A 21,630-nucleotide genomic window follows, 5' to 3' on the forward strand; every position below is an offset into this window, starting at 1 on the left:
AATTGCATGTATTTCCTTTAAGTTTACGATCATTAACAACCTATCCAGAATTTTTTCATCGGGAAAATCCAGTGAAAGCAGATCTATTGATTATTTCCAAAGCATTTCAACAGTCCTGCATGTAGAAATACGGCTCTGCAGACAGGAGATGGTCATAAAGGATCCTATATGCCAAATAAGCGTGTTATAATGCCAGCAATAACTTTTTTTCCCCCCTCTTAGAAAAACTGGGTCAAAATGTGAGCTCTTTGCACCAATTTTCAACATCAGACAGACCCCAAATCATCTTGCTGCATTAAACCCTGTCTTTGCAAGCCAATGGAGGCAACAATGGAAAAACCAAAGGACCCACCAAACCACACGGTAACTTGGATGTTCCATAATGAATGAAAGCTTGGTCTATAAGCTTCTTTTGATCTCATTTGCAAAAATTCTGCAATGGTTCTCAAGAGCTCATCAACTGCATGCAAGATGACAAATTGAAAGCAAGAATGATAATTGTCTAGGGCTTACTCAGATATTTGTAGCAAGTATCAATATGGGCCCAAGTTTTATTACCAAATGCACTACTTAGTCTGATGATAACCCTAATTTGTCGCAAAGTCTGCATTTCTTTTTAGTTCAGACGACATCTGTAATGGTGATTTTCAAAAAACCTGTTCTTAACCCAAACATTATTCCAGTTGTAAACTCAACACATTTAATATATAAATGTTGACGTTGAGGGGTTGAGGGCACAATTGATTATGTTAGCTCCCGAGGGACAAAATATTGCCCAATGCGAAAATAAATCCTTAAAAAATTCTACAACATATTTATAAAGTAAAGAGCATATTATCATTGAAAAACATTGGGTCCTTATGAATATTTAACAATATTCATAATGCAATTGCAACAGACCTCTCTCCTTCAAACAAAAACAAAATATCTTACTGAAACTATATCTCCATATCCCTGCTATCTTACCTCTATGTTATATCATTGTCATAATAGAAAAGGTCGGACTGTTTCTTAAAAGTTCTTCTCAACTAATTTTCTGTTAATTCCACGCACAATCATGAAAAAACTTGGCCATATTGAAAGCCTGAGTCTATATCTACCTATAGAACCTCCACGGCATGCAATTCACCCTCCCTCGTTCACGTGAAGACTTGTACGCACACTCAATCAATGAGAACAGAAGGGGGGAAAAACAAAAAGAACAAAAGTTTAGCACACATGTATACACATACGGGAACAGCAAAACGAGTTTCTATGAGTGCACTCAGGCGAGTCCTGTATGGGGACTGAGAATTCGGTTACGACTTCTGACAGAAGAGTTTGCCTGCCTGGAACTGATTAAAGGTTCTGATTACAGCATTCACAATGGCCAGGGTCAGGTATCTATGGCAGAATTGTCCTTGTAAGGAAGTCACCATGCAGGAATACCATACATATCTTGTCCCAAATCCTCCATTATATCATTTTTAAAAACATAAGACTTGAACAATTTTCTACAGTCAGTATTCCTTCCACAAAGTTCCAGTTTTACGCAGGTCTTGCGAAATTGCTTTAAATACTGAAAAGGCTTAAATGTTTACAATGCCCTCAACACAGTGTGTACTCTAAATAAAATACCTGTTAAATTTAGAACATATTGAAATCAGAGACTGAGAAAAATACTATGAATGAACAGAAACTTTATACAGAGTAAATGGCATTATTTTAGTGCAATATACACAACACTTTCTATCGGATAAATTACATTAATTTCTTAATAGTGCTCTCAGCAATCACTCTGCCTTTGTCAATTCTAAAAATATGACTTCAATATCACTTAGCAAATCTTTTAACTCAATTAAATCTTGGATTATGTGCCCCATGAAGCAATTACCGAAATACAATATTATCTACCCCAGTTACACCTAAATTCCTTCTATACTGTAAGACAGAACCATTCAGAGATCAAATATACGGGAGCATCTAGCTAACCGGGACCCGTGACAGAGACAATGTTCTGAAATTAATGTAGTGTGCAGGGTAGGGATAAGTTTTAAGCTTGCCTGATAGTCGGAGCAAGCTCCAGATCTAAGACACGCAATACAGAGAGCAATGTACCATACAAGCTAGCTAGCCCACTTCCTGCACAAGTCTTTGGCTGGGTTACTTCACAATGCTCATTTGCCTGTGCAATTTTTGCTTTTTGTCCCCATCTAAATTACCCTTAAGAATACTTGTCATTGATTTTTTTAGGTTTAAATGAGAAAATTATTCAATATGTGCATTGACCTCCAATTTAAAGGTTAAGCCAAAATAGTTTAAACACTGTCTTCTTGCACAAATGTTGCTTCCTTTCAATTAAAAAAAACAACAACATATTTTTGCTATCTATTTTTAACAGTAGATGTTAGCCTATACAGCTGCTGTGCCATGAATAAAAACAATTGTTAAATACCAGTATATATGTACCAAAATAGACACTTAAATACTGCTTTTCAAAAAGGAAAAAAGAGACAACAATGAACTTGCGAAAGAAATTGTTGGATAAAAAGAAGAAAATAATCAAATTTGGAAAAAAAAAATTGAAATGCATAGTTTTAGTTAAAAATGTCCAAGGTAACAGATATATCGTTAAAACAAAATATACTGCGAACAGACTTTTATCCTTAAAAAGGTCAAACAATTGTTTAACAACACACAGATTGTTGTTTTAATTGTATACATATATGTATATATATATATATATGTAAACATTAAAAAGAGGTGAACTCTGGTAAGATATACAAATATGTATAAACTTTAACCAAAAAACAACCACTTTTTATTGTACATGTTCAATAATAAAAAAAAAACACTTGGGGAATCTACAATGTATATATGAAATAGTTCTTACAACACAGAAAGACACCTGCTACAGCAAAGGTTTTTGCACAAGGTTAATGGTGTTTTGCCAACCAGAAACAGAATAAATATCAATTCACTGTCTTCCTTTCCCCGGGACACTACAAAACTAATTCTCTACATAAATATGTACCCAGGTCTATACTTTCACACTTTTCTTGCCGATACATGATCAGTGAAAAAAGAAAAAAAATCCAGCTTGACCACTGGAATTAGCTGGAGGGATTTTATTTCACTTTACTCCTACCTAATACAGTCTAATAACTCAATCTGACTCATATGCATGATTGAGAATTCAGCAAACCACAAACAAAATATCTTCTTGTACTTCAACTGAAATGTGTAAACCTCTAACTATTTCTTTTTCATTTTGATCATTTTTTTGGGGGGGAAAGATTACTGATTATGACCAAAAATAATTTTTCTATGGTAGACAACATGCATCTAGTTCGGGCCTAGCTATGAAGGCTTTGATCGCAAACCTCCCCTTTGCACATCTTTTTGGAACCTTGAATTTGCATATCTTCCTCATCCCTTTGTAAAATATCTCCCCTCCCCCTTAAAAAAACCCTAAAAAAAAAACTGTTTTGGATCATCTTTTTGAATTCCATTTTACTAACTCTGTAAAAGGATCCCCCTAGATATCTCCCATGACAGATTCCTTCTCTTGTGGCTCACAGCTATAATACAATCAAGTCTACAAGTCTTTTCCATTTTTGCTCATGTTTCTGCAAATTCTCTCAATTTCTATTACCCAATCGAAAAGAAGAAGAAAAAAAAGAAAAGACGGAAAAAGAGTACGAATTATCGCTTTCACAATATCAAGGTCCCACGCGTCACATTTAAAACCTTATTTCTGCCGAGGAATCCAAAGCCAGTACTTGTCAGATCCATGTTGTCTTGGCAGATAGGAGCAAAATAAGGGTTACGATTACAAAACTTTTTTTTCTAATTTCCTTTTTTTGTCACACGATAAAAAACAAACTGCTATAATCACCCAATGACAATAGCACAAGAGTCAATAAGGCCATGTTTCATTCTCTGGCATAACATAATTACCTCACAAAAAGGCTTTAAAATTCACAAGATGCAGCTAAAAAAACGACAGGGACTTCACACCATGCTGATGCCTGAACCATTACAAAGTCGCATTTTTTATGCGATTCATTTGCCGATGCACAAACATTATCCAGCGTTGATGAGCAATCGCGAAGTTTAAACTGACATGTTTTGACTAAATTAATTAACAGATTAAAATGCCAATTGATCTTTTTTCAATCCTTTTCCCTCAAATGAGCCGCTCTCCTTCAAGTCTGACATAAAATATCGCTGACATTTCTTTTTTAGAAAAAATTAAGCAAAGCATCAAATATGTTTTTATTAAAACTGAGTATAAATGAAAGAATATAAAAAGGAAAAAAGGGTACATTCAAGTTGCTACTCAGAGTAATATTGCACCCATGTGAAAGAAAATATATTATCAATTGGTTACTAAAATGAAACAATTTCTATCACATGGAGACTGCCATGCATCTCAATCAAGTGGACCAAGCTGCAATGTCTCAGTTTGACTGTGGTACAACATGACAAGGGTATGACAAACCATGGCCTTCAAGTAAATCAACATAACAGGCCTGCATATCCTGTCAACTCAGCTCAAGAAGCAATGCTAAGGAGAGAAAAAAAAATAGAAGGGTTAATGCATCTGGTGTACACTTGGTCCAAGCAGTGGGGAGATCAAGTTACACATTAGCCTGCAGCATCATCAGCATGACTGGTGCTGCCGCCAGCATCACATATGGACTGCATCGGTTTTAAGCAATACATGATATATATCATAGCAATAGCATGATTGAAACATACCCTGCACATGATACTAGAGCACTAACCCTATAGGGCGCTGGAATGCGAGACTCCCGACGACCAAACAATGGTCTATGGGGACCAGCTCAGATGACATACCTTCACATGTATTTTGTGTCATAAGCATCAATATTTAATCTCCCCTTCCCCTCGATCCATTGTTCAATGAATTAGCCCTGTTGTTTGATCATCCTAGATATGGCCGGGTACAATCTCCCCAGAGAACTAGCTGGCACATTCCTAACTCAATAATGGGTATGGGCTTGCATGAGTACAGCACATACTTTGCAGAAATTTATATATTTTTTCCCCCCAGTCCATTTACAATTAACAACTTCACTTCAGTTTTAATATTTAAGTATCATTTGTTTTTCTCATGACATACGAGCCAAAGTAATCTAGTTTACTATACAACACTATTATACTTATACAATAAATATTGATCAAGATAAGGGAAAAGAGGGGAATATACATATATACAAGAAGATATACCTTCACAAAAATAGACACAGAACTATGGTCAAAAGTACTCAGACCAAGAAACAGTTAACATGTTTGCAAACTGTTTGTAATTTATGACCTGAATGATTTTACACATACCTGGAGTTTTACAGGTGAAAAACAAATACACAGGTAAATCCGTGTAACACATCGTAGGCAACATGCGGAAGTTTCACTCTCTCAAGGTCAGCTGACACCTCCCCGTTAAACAGAAACAAGAAGAAGAGCGCAAGCACCTGTTTCAACCTTCTCCAACCCTAACAGAGATACCGAGAGTAGTCGAAGAATTGAGAGAGAAAGAGAGAGACTGGGAGTGTGTGTATATGGTAAAGAGTCCCGCACACTGGTCAAAAGCTCAATATTTCTGTAAGCAATTTCTAGTAACATCCAATTAACAAATCAATAATTAAAGCAACAATAAAAGGGGATCACAACAGGGGAGAAACCGAAAGGGGGTATAGAGGGAAAAGAAAAAGGAAAAGAGAGATCTCGTCTTGAATTAAAAAGAATAAGTTGTCTTCAAAGGTAAACAAGAATACAATGAACAAATACCTACCCCTAGGTTGTTTCCCCTTTTTCTAGCAAAGGTGTGTAATTGGTTTGTTCATATCCTGTGAAATCATATGCTTGGGGACTGGATGGCACCACCAAGGTGAAAATTCTATCACCATTCGATATAGCGCACAGGTCAAGCTGACAATATCTCTCTTTCATCTGCTCTTAAAGTCATATTCTATGTCTTTACCATTAAAAAAAAAAAAATAATTAAAGAAATGCAACTTGTTGGAACGGAGCCTCATTTCAGATGCACACTGTACAAGTACGAATACCGGTAGCCACACTGCTGGTCAGAGAGAGCTAGGAAGGGGTCAGAGGAATTTACTTGCCTCTGGAGTCTACTAGTGCTACTGTCGAAAGCATGGTCAGTAAAGAATGGCTCCAAAAATACAGTTTACAGTTCACTGACCCTAATCTGCCTTTGCTTTTACTGGCCCAGTGAATTAAAAAAAAGAGTAGGGGATTACCTAGATGGAAAATAGAGAATTATCTATGGTTAAGCCAACGAGGTTCAAGCAGGTTTCCTCTTTGAAAATTTTTATAAAAGTACATGACACTGCTTTTTAATATCCAACAAGAATGCCAAAAATAACCGCTGCAGTAGTAAACAAGGTAGAATAGATTAGTTTTGTTGACCTTGATAAAAAGAAGAAATTGAATTTCCTTCTGAACTTTAATATGCATTGATCTTTTTATCATCGTAATGAGCAATCCAATTGATAAGAAAAGAAGAACAAGAGAAGAAATATATATAAAAATTTTTTTTATAGACAACATTGTATTAGATTTTTGATCATCAGGTCTCAAGTTTCCACATTTATAGAACTTGTTGTCAGACATCTTCAGTAGAAATTTTTTTTTAGATTCTGCTTACCAGAAATAAAAAAAAATTGGCCATAACCTATTCCCCCTTTTCTGTGCCCCTCTCACCAACTATTGACCACATTGAATAAACCCCAATGCGGAATTATTTCATTCTAACAAAAGCTTATAATTCTGTATTTAAACAAATTCTCTTTTCCCCCAAGGTAATGCTTATTGAGCAAACAGTTTAAAGCTTTTGCATAGTGCTACTACTTCACGGACGCTAAAACAAACTTGTCCGATTACACTCTCTCTCTCAGATCAACACCCCTGTCACAATACCGTTAGCTGGACATTACATGATACAGTCCAAGACCGCTTGGCTAATCAGCTCTTTTTCCCCTCCTCATACCATATTCATCCAGTACTACCTTAAACCCCTAAATCCTTCTCTAACTTTCAACAGTAATTGTCTAACGATTTTGGTCGTACACAAAAACCAAGTCATAATGCCACGGTAATACTCTTGCCTTCTGACCCCATCTCTATGTTAATGAGGACCCATTCTTTAGCTGTCATTGAAATCATTATGTGGGACTTCTTTCAGTAGCCATGATATATGTAAGAATGCAGGCAGTCATAATTTTACAGCAAATTTCCAACACCTAAAGTACATGCTCAGCAGCCCTAGCTGACGATTTATTGCCTCCATTGCAGCCAATGAAAAAGTCCTGCTGCAAACAATCTATTACTGAAATTTTTGCATTTTGCAAAGCAAGCAGAAATCGGCAACCTATTTTTATTCCTTAAAGCGTCAACTTACTAGAAATATCTTTTTCCCCCCTTTTCTTTATTATGAATAAAAAAAGCTGTACATGTTTAAAAATCACCTTGAAAGTCTGCATGTTCAAAGAAAAATAATCATTTGTTAAAGGCAGAAACACCTTTCATGTTAATAATTATTAGAAGAAAAAAAATATAAAAGATGGTATGCTGCAAATAACTTTATTTCATAACTTTTCAAAGAGTGTTTCTGAAGGGAATTGTTCTTCCCTTTTGAATCCTGTTATACAGAGACTGTCTCAGACAGCTAGCCCTTATGCAAGCATACCAGTTTTTATTTTTTCACCCAGAAGCCAGGTCTTCCCCTCAAAGAACAAGTGTGAACATACAGAAGGGACTTCAGAGAAAGGGCCTATTGACTTGATGTTTCCTTTGTAAGCTCTCAATTGACCCTGTTCTCTCTCCCTCTCTCAAGTTGGCAAATATTTGGCTTTTACCTCATTACAATTGATTTCACACAAGTCATCAGCGATTCTGTCACAACAGATGGTGGTAGATCACAGGACAATACAGGAGGGGATCGAACTATTTTGTTACATGCTGTAATTGAATTAATTGATTTTCATTGGCTCCTGGTTATATTACTGGTTATTACATCACAGACATCAAACACACTTTCTCTCCCCATTTGTCCAAAAATAAATATTTCTATTTTCATATGATCAAAAACTTGGTTAGTTTGCAACCATTTGTTACAGTTCTATCAACTTGCTGTGCACTTGAGCCTGAGGTAACATAAAAAACAATTTTTTTTCTGATAAACTGCCCAGCTGAAAGATTCTGCTCCAATTACAACACAACCTTATAGAGAAAATAGTAATAATTTAATTTCCCCTGATGGGATGCTTAAAGAAAAGCTAAAATATGGTGATTCTTTTCCATAGACATGAAGTCAAAAACCTATAAAAGGTTGATCTTGCTTCAATGTATATATATATAATCTTACAAATATATATCTTTATGGATAAAATATCAATCGAACTTGAGCCAAATTGTAGTATGGACCTATATCCATTTAGACTTCTCTACAATCTGTGCTAGTCATTATTATCACGGACGAAAATTTCCACACAAGACAAACTTCATAAACATCATTTGGTTAAAAACAAAAATCCATAAATATTGATGCCTAACAAAACACGGGCCCTGTAATTTCAGGGCTACATGTATACAATTTGGTTTTTGCTATATTGACCCACGACCAACCGCGGAATCTTCCCAGGCACACAAAAGGACCTGTGGTGCTTTCCTGTTTCTAGTTCAGGATTCCGCGCTGTTGGATGCCGTCCATTAGAGACGGGGGGAACCAGCGAAAAACCTTCCCCAAAAACATCAATACCAAACAATTGGGCATTTTAACTCAATCAATTTCCTCCACTTAACTAACCATATTCATTTCATTGGCTCTGAATTTCCACATAAAACTCCTTTTCTCCCATGCAAAAGAAACTAATTTCCTTCCAACGGTTAAATTAGGACAGGTCATTTCGCAAAGCAAATTCATAAAAAAAAAATATAATAAAAATTCAATCATAAACAAAAACAAATGGATCATATTCAGGCTCTTCCAATATTCTAAATTACAAAATTGCATAACAGAGTGTGCTAATTATTCCACCTCACTACTTTGCATCAGAGTGTCCACAAATATGCAAAATACTGGAATGAAACAGTATCTCCCTACAAAACCAACTTAGTGCATCTCCATGAATCGTTTTGCAATCTCTTGTGATCGTACAATTTGTTCATGGAAACAAATCAAAATGTCAATTCTTCAGTTATATTAATCTACCATCTCCAAAGTTAGATACACTACCATCATAACATATATATTCCACAGAACACATATGTTTAAAGTGGTATCATTTTTCATAGACCAGGTAATGGTATAAAAACATAAAGTCAGTCTATTGCAAAATTGCAACCATGTCTTAAGTTTCAATGTCTTAAAACATATTTAAAGATTTAGATAAACCACAAAGAAGATAAAAACTTACAGGATCCAATCTCACTTAGAGAACCACTATTGCAAGTTTGATTTAAATAAAAAACAACTCTAGAATAGTTGGATATTAATTTTAACTTAAAAACCTACTATTTCCAAATTATTTTTTTTAAATCTTGATCTCATATTGCTAAACACTATGTGATAGATTCCCTGCAACCATTCAAACATTCTTATTGAAGGAAACGTCACATATTTTCACAAACCTTTCCTCCATCTTGAAATATCATCAAGGTATATAAGTATAATAGCTCAGTATCGAACATACAGTTTGAACACGGTACACCTTTTCAAAAATAGACCAGGGCACAGCGAGCTAATGTGACAATTATCAAAAGAATAAAACATGGCAGTTGTACATTAACGACAATCTCTGATCACGAAAAACTCTCCTCCGATTACATCAGACCAATTCACGGAGACAAGTGTACTCCAGATAAATGCAATCAATTAAACTAATTAATGGAAAGGAACACCAACAAGAGGCAGAGGGTAAAATGTCTGGTGGATTCTGAGGTAGGAACTGCACATATCATTTCTATTGTTTATGATGTTCAATCAATACCAAACTCATGAAAAACAATGAATGAACCAATCAAACTCCGTGCTTTGACAACTTGGAAACAACCTTTCCCGGGCATGATGTCTAGATGTACATTATATGTACAGGTCTATATATACTAATAGGATACAATTTATTATTACAAATGATCCTGAGAAAAAAATCAAAGCCAAGAAATAGTTAATGAATGCAAGGAATCAATGTTTCTACCTACTGTACGGCATTGTTTAAAACTATATACCCTTAGTATAGTTAAAATCTTTTATCTAGATAGTATCTTATATTAGTATCAATGGATACCATTTATTGCTTGACAACAAAATCATCATTCGTTTTCAATTCCTCAAGTTATCAAACTGTTATCAGCTAGCCAATGTATATGACATGTAATGCTTATGATGGTGTCACAAGATTTGATCATGGATTCTGTAATTAATACAGGTATATGCTGCGACACGAATGATCAGGGATTTCGCAGAAGACGTTTCGCAACAGGAACTTGGCAGTGAACTCGCTAAGTGATTACACTTCCTGTCCCCATTAACGTCCGGTGTTCTTCAGAAATAGCCATTCCTTTACAAACCTGCTTTAATGAAGACACATATACGTGTATACCAATTCTGGCAGGAGAATCATGCATTCTGAATGCTTCGAAATCCTGGACTTTGTATAACATAGTCAGGGGAAAAATATTTGGAAATATTCTGTGACTCCAATTTCAGCATGTTCAGATCAAATAGGATAATTATCATGATTATGCTTACTTGATATGTTATAAATTAACAATCAAAGGATTTTAAATACAGAGCAATTGCAACAACCACACAATAAATAATGCCTCCCCCACCATATATGAGTGCTTGACAATATGCATAACTACTACCTGCTAAAACCAGCATTTTTAATGTTTATTTCTTTTGCGCCGTGAAAAATTAGCACTTGGGATCTAGCAAGTTCTGTAAAAAGCCAGAACTTCGGCTATTAATTTTCGTTAGTTTTTCAATTAACTCTTTCTACCAGCAGTTTTGTCTTTATGAGGCATTTCTTGAAACCTGCTCTATCATATGGTTCTATCTACACAGAAAAAAAAAAGAGAAAAATCAATCATGTTTTCCTCAATTTTACCCTGCTATAAAGCTATAAAATTCCCCTTCCTCTCTGTTTCTAAAGGTTTTTTTTGGTTAATAATATATTTAAGATTTCTGCTCAACTATACTCCATAAAATGAGGCACTTCCTGTCTTGTATTTTCCCCCGACAAACTTCCTTTTCCGTGTAATTATCACAACAGGCAGTCACCTTGCGTATGCATCGAAACCCAATAACATTTTTTTTTACCTCAAGTTTGCAATTCAGTTTCGGGTTTTGGGTAACCGCAAAGCTTCAATTTTCCCATTGATTAAACCAACAAAATCTAGGCATCATTTTATACCGCATAATTGATAAAAAAAATTTTATACTGCCTGAAATCAAAGCTTCCAATCATGGAGACTTGGCCAGATTTCACATCAGGTATGGATTTTCGTTGCAAACAAAAACAAAAACATCTGTGATTATATACCTGGCAAAAATGGCCTCACATTGAGCTGTAATTTCACCCCTGTTATTGACACTGAAAAATTGGCAGGTAATTTTCAGGTCGCAAAATTCCTTAGCCCCTCCTCCTCTATTCACTGACCACTTCTGGCAACACACCCCCCTAATTGTGCCGAATAAATAATAAAACACCTTCCCTACATGGTTTCTGCTACATGGGTTGTATAGGGACACATGGCTGATGTTTACGACTCTATAAAACGCAATCTGTGTAGCTTGGCATACTACCTGTCAGATTCTCCAAACAAGGAATCATAAAACGTGTCAACATGCACAAAAAACTTATACTTCTATAGAGTAAACTGTGAACAGGTAAATTTCATACGACCATCCTCCAATCTCTTTCCATGTTACACCTATATTATCAAAATGACAAGCTTCTCTAAAGTAAAGTTGAAATTGATTAACCCTTCCTTTTCTTCTAAAATTTTTTTCTATCTATCCCTCCCTCCCCCTCTGTCTCTCTCTCTCTCTCATCAAAGCCATGAATCAGAAGTATTGTCAGTTTATTTCAAGTAACCCTTGGGGTCAAAGCTGTATGAAAGCAATTCAAAGATTTACTAAAATAGCAATTCAGCTCTAAACTTCGTGGAGCATTTATAACATTGCAATGTAATTACTAGCATAAACACTCAATCATTTTACCCATCCACCGTGTATAACATTTTAAAACAGGAAACCAACCTTTCCCCAATACCTTTTTTTCTATCTCCCAAACACCTACGAAGATCAATTTTCCAATGAAGAGGTGTACACTGACACACAATTATATGGTTCCACCGGCCGCCACATCATCCGTCCACTATTAGAAACATTCACACAGATTCTGTCCAGCTCTAGGTGGTATATAAAAGGTAACGTGTTAACATATATTCCGAGAGAAGAAGATTGACCACAAAAAATGCCTGTGGGGCGAACCAATCAATATAAAACCTGTTGTGTTAGGTAGCAGGCTGACCCACTGTCAGGCCAGGAGTGGAGCATTTGTACGCGTGAGGGCGGTAATACTGGGCCATACTGAAAAAAAACTTGCAGGGCGATACTAAAATAAAACTTGAGATTTAGTACAAAGCTCAGCGCAGAAACTGCATGGATTTTGGAAAAAAAAAAAACTTACAGGGTACGTGATATTAGAAAAACTTAATTTATTTAGATAACCTAGTGCAGAAACTGCATGCTTGGAAAAGTTTGCAGGGCAATACATAATAGGACTGTGCAAGCCTTGGTTCAGAAACTGTTTGGTGGCAGAAATTCATATCATAAAACTAAACCAATTGCCATAGAAAAAAAAGAAAAGAACTAGTTTTACTCAAGATCTCACAGGGAGCTTGATCATGTTGATGCAGGAAATTATGAACCAGGTTAACACAGGAACAAATCGGAGAACACTAATTGCTAACAGTGCAGTTCAAAACAAACTTATGAACAAACAGCAAAATCTAACAACTTCTCTCTTGACAATTTTCAGAGCAGTGATCAGAGTAGTTCATTTACCTACAAGCAATATGATAAAATCCCTTGTATCAAATATGGGCGACAATGTTGAGATAAAACAACTGATCTGGCAGTTAGATACTTTTGATCTGATCATCTCCGTTCACATATAGTCATATATTTTACAATAGATTTATATCATGCATGCCATGGCCCGATATAATTTTGTTCTCATAATATAATGTAAAAACATTTTAATTATTACAAAACATGCTGAAGATTTTGGTCTTCTGAAAAAAAATTCACGAAGACAAATGATTGGTCAGTCAGCATACAGGTGGACATTTATCCGTATATTATACCTGAGATTAAAGAGATGCTACTGTAATTATAATTATACTCTACTAAAACCCAATCTCCGTCATGGAATGATTGAGGTTCAGGATATTCCAACCACAATCCCTGTACATGCGTCCTATCAAGTCTTGCTAACAATGAATCCCTCGAGAACTGGCCCGGCCTTATTAAAACACATACATACATCTTCAATGATTCAAAATAATGCTGCATTTGTCTTCAACCACACAAAATAATGAAAATAACAAGAAAACAATTATTCTGTTAGTCTCTGAATTAAAAAATTAATTTTCTCCTTTTTATTCTAAAACAAGCAGAATCCAGTAAATCATGACAATAAATGAATTCTGTCGTTAAATAGTAATGCAATGACTTTATGTTAATATTGCAACACTTTAAGCTAGCACATGCATATACCATACATCCCAGTAATCAAAGGTACAAAAAAATTACTACACTTCAGTACATCTCATTATAAATATATAGTATATGGAACAAAGGACTTGTTGCTTACTCTCTTACTATCATTAAACACCCAATATTAGATATGATTTTTCTTATTACATATCAGAATAAAGCCCTTCTGTTCATGAAGACGAAACTCCATACCCAGGATTGAATATCAAACCTTAGAGAAGTGACTGACCGATAGAACAGTGGCAACATCTAATTACAAATTCTGGACTCGCCAAATAATAATGAGCTATTCATAACAAAAAAAACGACAACTTACCTAGGACTGTGACCATGCGTTTAGAACGGGTGAATTGCTACGAACTCGTGGCACTAACGACCTTTCCCATTACCCCTTCATTTAAAAGACCCTACTCCTCACTGCTTCTCAAAACCGGGGCACTGTAGCGCAACGGCAAAACATATCTGAAAGTCGATCAGGCATAACTCAGTTCCAAATTTCCTACAATCCACCCACATTGGAGGAGGAGGGGAAAAAAAAAATTACCCGACCAAACTGTCACCATTTGATTCCTCTTTCTCTTTAACTGAAACTGGGTATCGGTCCCTAAAAAATATCGTGAATTTTGTCGGCAACAAAAATGAGAGGAATTCCCGTACATGCAGTAAACTGAATTATTGACCAGGATGAGGCCTCTGTATACCGCGCAGCAATTTCTGTGTACACACGCACACTTACAACAGCACATATACCCCACAGCTGTTGATCTTCCCGCTGCAGAAACAATAGAAGTAGACTTTATACGGCCCTCCATTGAGAGAGAGAGAGAGAGAGAGGTGGGGGAAATATACCTACTCGGGGGAACCAGATATATCAATGTTTCAGCATCCTCCACCATCTCTGACACCACTGGGACCACTAATTATGAATGTTTCATTGCGGCGTTCTTCGGGGATCGGGCAAATTTCACCGACTTCAAAGTGGACCGAGCGGTGAAAAAAGGAGATAGACCAATACATCTACCGAATAAACGTCAGCTGGCATGATTTTATTTCATGACTGGTCCCCATTTTTGCATGAAAAGCCTTTTTTCCCATCCTGTCATGCCTTCAGCTCATCTCCATTCGCAATGTCTATATAATTTGTTCTTGGAAAATTTACTTACTGGTATTTGTACACTACAGTTCAATGAATTCAATTACAAACCTAAATGGCAATTTTCCTTTCTTTTTCTTCTTTTGAAATATATCCATCTAGATATATCTTTCAATCATTAATCAAACACTCTTTAATTTGGAAAATATGAAGATCTTATATCATTAATCTTCTAAATTAGATTTTCTACTTGAACAACCTAATGAAACATGTTCTAACAAAATTAGTATGAGTATCAAATTGTAAAATTGTATGTACCACTTTTATGTCCCTTTAATGATCCTCATTAAAAATATTCTCTGCATTTTCCTTTTATGGGCCCCATTTTGGTAGCCTTTGTATGAGCTTCCACAATTCTTACCAATAGTTTAAACCTTTAAACCATTACACAAACACACAAAATTCAGTCATAATTGCAACTCATTCAATGCTTAAAGAATAAAAAAAATCTATTATCTAAACAAAGCCCCCCGAAACTTGTACAAGCTTGATTTGGCTCAATTATTGATGAAAAGGTTACCAGGGCAACAAGGTAACTCATTTTAAGCAAACACAACTTCTAGCCGTCCCGCTTCGACGACTTATTGAACGGATACTGTTTCGCGATTACCTAAACAAACTATTAAACACCGCTGAAATGGATATCAATACCGACCGGTGACTTGACACAATATTCATACACACTCCGTAAAGTTCGATAATAATTCAGCCACTGACGCAAGATTGAGGGAGAGGAGAAGGGAGGAAGAAAAGAGAAACCCAAGCTAAATCGAAGAAGCGTATAGTTTAAAAAAAAAAGGAGTATACTCATGTTTCGTGGGACAATCAATGATTTGGCTGTAGGACAAGCTGTTTAGACATGTTTTTAACTCCGTGTTTTTCTATCTACTTTTCCGTCATTTTAATATCATAATGCTATTTCTCCACCCCCAGTAGAAGATTTAACTACATGAATATTCACAATATTAACCTTATTTTTTCCATGTGAATGCTCAAATGAAATCATATTTTTTCATAAAACAAATAAATCTCTCCTTTGAAAAAACCCTAATAAGAGGTGTTTTATTTCCAAAAATAGTTTATTATTGTTTTTTACTGAATGCAGATGGCAATTTTGGAAAAAGAAATAATTTACAATACCATATATATTAAATATGTAGCAAAAAAAAAAAAAAAGATCAAAAAGTGAAGATGAAAATCTAGAAATTAAAGGGTGAATAAAAATAAAAAGGCAAATAAAATTAAAGAAGAACTGAAGATTTTATACAGCAATTCATTTCTGCCAAAGGGGAATAAGTCATGTACCAATAAAAAGTATTTTGCTTTAGGTACAGGTCAATATAGAACACAAATTTAAACACAAAATTTACTATGAAATATGACAATTAACTAAGAAAATATCAAACAAACAAAGAATGAATGTCTTATTTTTCTTATTGAAACTAAAAGATAGTGCTGTCTTAAAAACATCTATTTTTTTCTCCAAATTATTAGTATGGTATATTACAATAATAACATGAAATAGGTGTATACCTTGCATCGACCTCTGTTACATTAACCTGTACTTTTAGAAGAATAAATCAATTTACTTGAGAGAGTTAGTTGTTCTGAAAAACAAACAGACTTTAATTACACAAATTGTGTGTAAATTGCATTAGCTTGCTGATAAAATGTCAATATTTGACCCAAAATTAGATGTTTGAAGGCGGCCCAACATGGCCGGCAGATCTCAGTGAAACAAAAAAAAACAAAGCAGAGTTTATAACGCAAAGATTTTCCCTGCACCAAACATTGACGTTGATAGAAATATTTATAAGACAAAATGCACCTATGGAATTTATAATAAACTTATTGTGTTTATTACGAAGGCCCCTGGAGCAACAAACCCCAGCAATACGGCAACCCAAACCGGCAAACCAAACCGAGCAGGGCTCCCCTAATTCAATTTCCCACCTACCACAGTACTACAAATCACCCAAGCATTTGGAAATTCCCTGAACAAATAGTTAATTCATTATCCAGTGTAGAATCAATTTCCCCCATTCTGTCTCTCTATAACAAATGTACAAATGTACCTAATCAATAGAAATGCAGAGATGAGAGAAAATGGGGGAAAAGGAGGGGGGTGGGGTTAATAAAGGATCTGTTAGACTAAAAATAGTCATCAGAATTGAGGGTGAATGTAACCCTCACTATATAATTAAACTATTTGTCTAAGGACACTTAGCATTATTTCTTCAGCCCTTTGTATGAACATCTCTATGTAAGCCATTTGAGAATTTGAGAAACCTGTACATAGCTGGTTGAGATGTCCAATGAAGAGAAATTCTGCAGTTAAATATATGCTATCCAAATTTTATTACAAATACTGCTACAACATAGCATTTAGCTAAATATTTGGCAGGAATTGAATTTGTGTAGATTTTTATATTCATAAGCTTAAAATGCAAGACATTTTGCTATGCATTTTTGATTTTTGGCAGATGTAGAATTTAAACAGATGCTACTTTCCATCAAAGAAATAGAAGGCATAAATTAGGGCAAACTCGGCAAAGGGACTTAGTTTATTCACAAACTCTAGATTTTCGGTAGAACTAAGAATAATTGAGATGCTGCGTCACTATAATAAATAAGGCGTCCAAAATTCCAAAATACTGCTTTGTTTTATGACTACATCTTTTGTTAGTACCAAATTTGTTTCAAATCTATATACATATTCATGTATATCATTGGCTTCTATACATGATCAGGGGCAATAACTCTGCCAAGACCCTTTACCTCTGCCTCACTGGATTGTCTCCTCTTGTTCTGCCCATTGTCTGAAGACTCGGATCCTAGGAGCAGGTTGTCCTCATTCCGGCTGCTGTTCCGGGCTGAGCTGGCCTTCCTTCCCGGGGATCTGCTGCTCCTGCTGGACTTTTGGGATGAAGTGTTCCGCGGGGAGAGAGAGTCCAGCGCTTTTCTGCAAATGGCAATGGTAAAAATGTACAAAATGTGCAATGAAATGATATTTCACAAACTTTTGCATGAGGTTCCAAATATATGTACACTCATATATATGTACTACTATCATATTTACCACATTCTATGAAAAAAAAAATTAAATAGAACTTTGACTTATTTCCTTTCTTAAACACTTTGAATAACTATCAGATTAATGTTGCTTTTTTCGTAATTTTCAAAGACAGATGTTATCAATTTTAAGGCTTACTCAGATCTGTGCCCCTGATCTAAAATTTGAATTAATGAAAAACGAAACTCAAAACATGTTGAAATGCTCTGTGGATTCTGAGTGAATGCACTAAATTTGTAAGTTAAACAAATACATTGAAGATGCAGCATTTGAATGCAATTACCAACATCCAGGTACAAGTTGACAAGATCATCAATAATGGAGAGAAAGATACTCTAAATGGTGTCAAGACATGAATATTTCATTGTAATTTATTGTACACCGTGGCTTCATAATTGTTCCACTGCAACCATTTCTTTCTAGGTCAACTGCTGAGTAACCTTCAGACCTAACACCCTATAACTCCATTAAGAAGGTACTCTTACTAGCTCTCTTGACATATCCCTCCCCCCATTCCTAAACCCATCGCTTTGAATGATTCTTTTTCATTTCAAATAAAAATTTTAAAAATACACTCTGAAGCCGTTTGATTTATTTTTAGCTTTATACAATGTATAATCAATAGCATGTGCTAAATAAAACTGCAAATGAATATATTTGATTAAATTGTTTACATGAAACCGAAATGACAGTATATGGTATCTTGCAAAGATGTTGCCTTGATCCTATACAAAAGAGAACACATCCATTCTATAACCCCCAAAGCTGACAATACAATATCACTAAAATTTTCAGGAAAAAAAAATCTATACTTCAATGCCTTGGGTGTGTCAGAAATCAGCATGCTTTTATTGATGTACATATTCAGTCAAATTTTTTGTGCTGAGGTTAAGTAGCCATGTTTGTTTTTGTTTGTTTTTTCAGAAACAGCTGATTAGGCCATCCTTAAAAAAAATGTTTGTTTGAAATTGCCATCTGGAGGTTTCTAGACCCAGGAGGAAGGGAGGGATTTTTATTTTCAAACTTGAAGTTTTTAAACTAATAAAAAATTGTTAAATAAAATAGAAATCTCCATTTAAAAAAAGTTCTTTGTTTTTTGCTAATAATATTGTATCAGAGGGGAGGCAATTCCAAACAATCAATAATTTTATTTTGGCCATATCAACAGTCAGTGGTCCAATTCATGCATTTCTTCTGAACAAAACCAACATACAAAATAACACAACCAGGGGGTGAAATAAACACTGTTAATTGGTCATCCAATTCATGCATTTCTTCTGAACAAAACCAACATACAAAATAACACAATCAGGGGGTGAAATAAACACTGTTAATTGGTCAGTATGGTTAATATAAATAACATTACCAAAATGTTATGTTGTTCAAAATTAATCAACATGTTCTCAAATCAACAAAAGCATTCGCATTGTTAAACGATGAAATACCTGACATCTTTGTACTATAAAGACCTGTAAAACAATGGTTTTTTGAGTCAGAGTCCCTACGCTTAAACATATATTAAAGGTATATAATTTATGAATTTATAATGTATGTAAGTGAAATTGTATGATACAAAATAGGTAGTCTGTCCTTAGAATTGATTGTATTATTTTCGAGAACCATTTTTAATTAAAAATTTCATGATAAAAACAAAAAGAATTTTACTTTCTCTCTCAATTTTGCAAATCCCACAGTTAAGTTCATCAGTTAGTAAATATACTGTATACAGAATTATTTTTGGCCCATGTAATACTTTCTTCTCCCTTCTACACCTGAAAAGGGTTTCATCCTGTCTTGAATTCAACCGAGACATAGATGTGGGATAGATATTCTTTTGAATTAAGACAGTAACATAAAAAATTGTCTCGGGTTTGCCCAGTATTGCCCAATATTAAATTTGCCCACTTACAACGAGATTGAAAGGGGTGGGAAGAAAACACGGGTGAATATTTCTCTGTTTACAGTGCATAATATTAGACTAAGCTTAAGAAATTTATTACAATTAAGATACCATGAGGTTTTAAATTAATTGTCCTTATTATCATAGAAAGCAATTGTCAATTTTCTTTCTATCTTTAAAAAGTAAAAATAGAGTTGTCAAAATCAGACTTTTTCAATACAAAAAAAATTGAAATTTTCAAAGAAGAAAGGTCTCGTAAATGTTTAAAACAAAAAAATGGCCAAATTTTAGCCGATATATATAATATCCTATCTATGATGAAAGCTGAAGACTATAGAACACTAATCGAACGTGTAAAGTTGTTGTGTATTTCAAATGAAAATTGCCCTCGACAAAAGAGCTATAAACAATGTCAACTTCAAACGTACTATCGACAGAAAACAGATGAGGAAATTCGAACGGCGACGTACAGAAAGTACTATCAATCGTAAAACACTGCAATTTCTCAATGAAATGGTGCATGTATGATATACTATCTAAATGCCCTCTTATATTTAAACCAAAATCATCAATAGGAAGGAAATATATCATAAATGAGCGATAAAAACCTTATCGATATTGATCTCTAATGTAAACACGACCGACGACATAACTTACACGGGTACAGTGGGCTCGTACTCCGGAAGATACTGCTTTAGAACCGCTGGTAGACTGCTGGATAAGTGGTCGGCTGTTTTCATTTTTAATTTATGTTGATAGTTTATACACCATTTTATCTTTGAAGCATGATAAATAGATAAACGGAGGTCTTCTCCGGGGCACCTTGCCAAAGAAAAGTGTTTGTCACGTGCTCAACTATGGTAACTTCCTCTCACGTGACTGCCGAAATAAACATTCCCGCCAAATTTCGGTGCGCTTACTTGATCGATTACTTACATCATGTATACATTTGAAGTTTGCGCTTGATTTGAGGTTTCATCGTTGTCATTGTAGGCCTTTATACAATAACTACGATTTGTGCAAATTCTTTTCATATTGCTGATAAAAGGTTTTTGTACATTATTATTACAATGCATGTACATGTACTGTATATCAATTTAACTGATCGAACATTTCAGTAGAAATAGCCAGGTTACTATGATATATATGTATATTTTACGTAACTAATCATTGTCTACTTTCAGAAGAATGCATTAATGAGTTTGACAAAGAATTTTTTTTTAGATGTATCAATAACGTTCTTGACGTTATATTGAAGTTATAGATATACTAGCCCCCCCCCCCCCCCCCCCCGCCCCCGGATTAGGATTTTGAAGATTTTGGAAAATTCACTTTCAAAAACGATGCTACGTGCCTGGATTGTATTTCAATCTAGCAATTTTCTCTAACAACTCAGTGCAAATATTGTGACTTGTGAATGCGTTCTATATTGGTTTAGTAACTGTGTCCCGATTTCCAAATGGTGGGGAGTAAAGGGCATGCAGAAACTGGGCGTTGAATGAGGACCAATGCCAGAAGCCCAGTTTCCGTGTGCGAGACAGACAGCAGTACCGGTAGGTACATGTGCAACAAAAAGCGTATATTGCACTAGCTTCAAACAATTAAGGTGGAAAAATAACACAGTATGTTGCGCGGACGTGTTCTCTCTCTCTCTCTCTCTCTCTCTCTCTCTCTCTCTCTCTCTG

General features: G+C 35.1%; 1 protein-coding gene across 8 annotated transcripts in view; it reads right to left on the reverse strand.

Annotated features, from left to right (window-relative positions):
- The window catches only part of LOC105339998 (uncharacterized), a 37,282-nt gene extending 16,476 nt beyond the window's left edge, over positions 1–20,806 (reverse strand). The window contains exons 1-2 of one of the 8 annotated variants that reach the window (XM_011445820.4): positions 20,603–20,806; positions 17,751–17,934 (exon numbers count right to left, since the gene is read on the reverse strand). In XM_011445820.4, the coding sequence (XP_011444122.3) occupies positions 17,751–17,934; positions 20,603–20,685 (267 nt within the window). In that variant the 5' untranslated portion in view covers positions 20,686–20,806. Of the gene's footprint in view, positions 1–966; positions 1,418–5,343; positions 5,506–5,800; positions 6,021–9,660; positions 9,700–14,135; positions 14,334–17,750; positions 17,935–20,602 lie in introns of those variants that run through there. The other 7 variants (XM_011445821.4, XM_011445822.4, XM_066082266.1 and 4 more) reach the window with 7 other exon arrangements.
- Positions 20,807–21,630: the final 824 nt, after the last annotated feature.

The sequence above is a fragment of the Magallana gigas genome, chromosome 4, assembly GCF_963853765.1.
Source record: "Magallana gigas chromosome 4, xbMagGiga1.1, whole genome shotgun sequence".
In the NCBI taxonomy this organism is placed as follows: domain Eukaryota; kingdom Metazoa; phylum Mollusca; class Bivalvia; order Ostreida; family Ostreidae; genus Magallana; species Magallana gigas.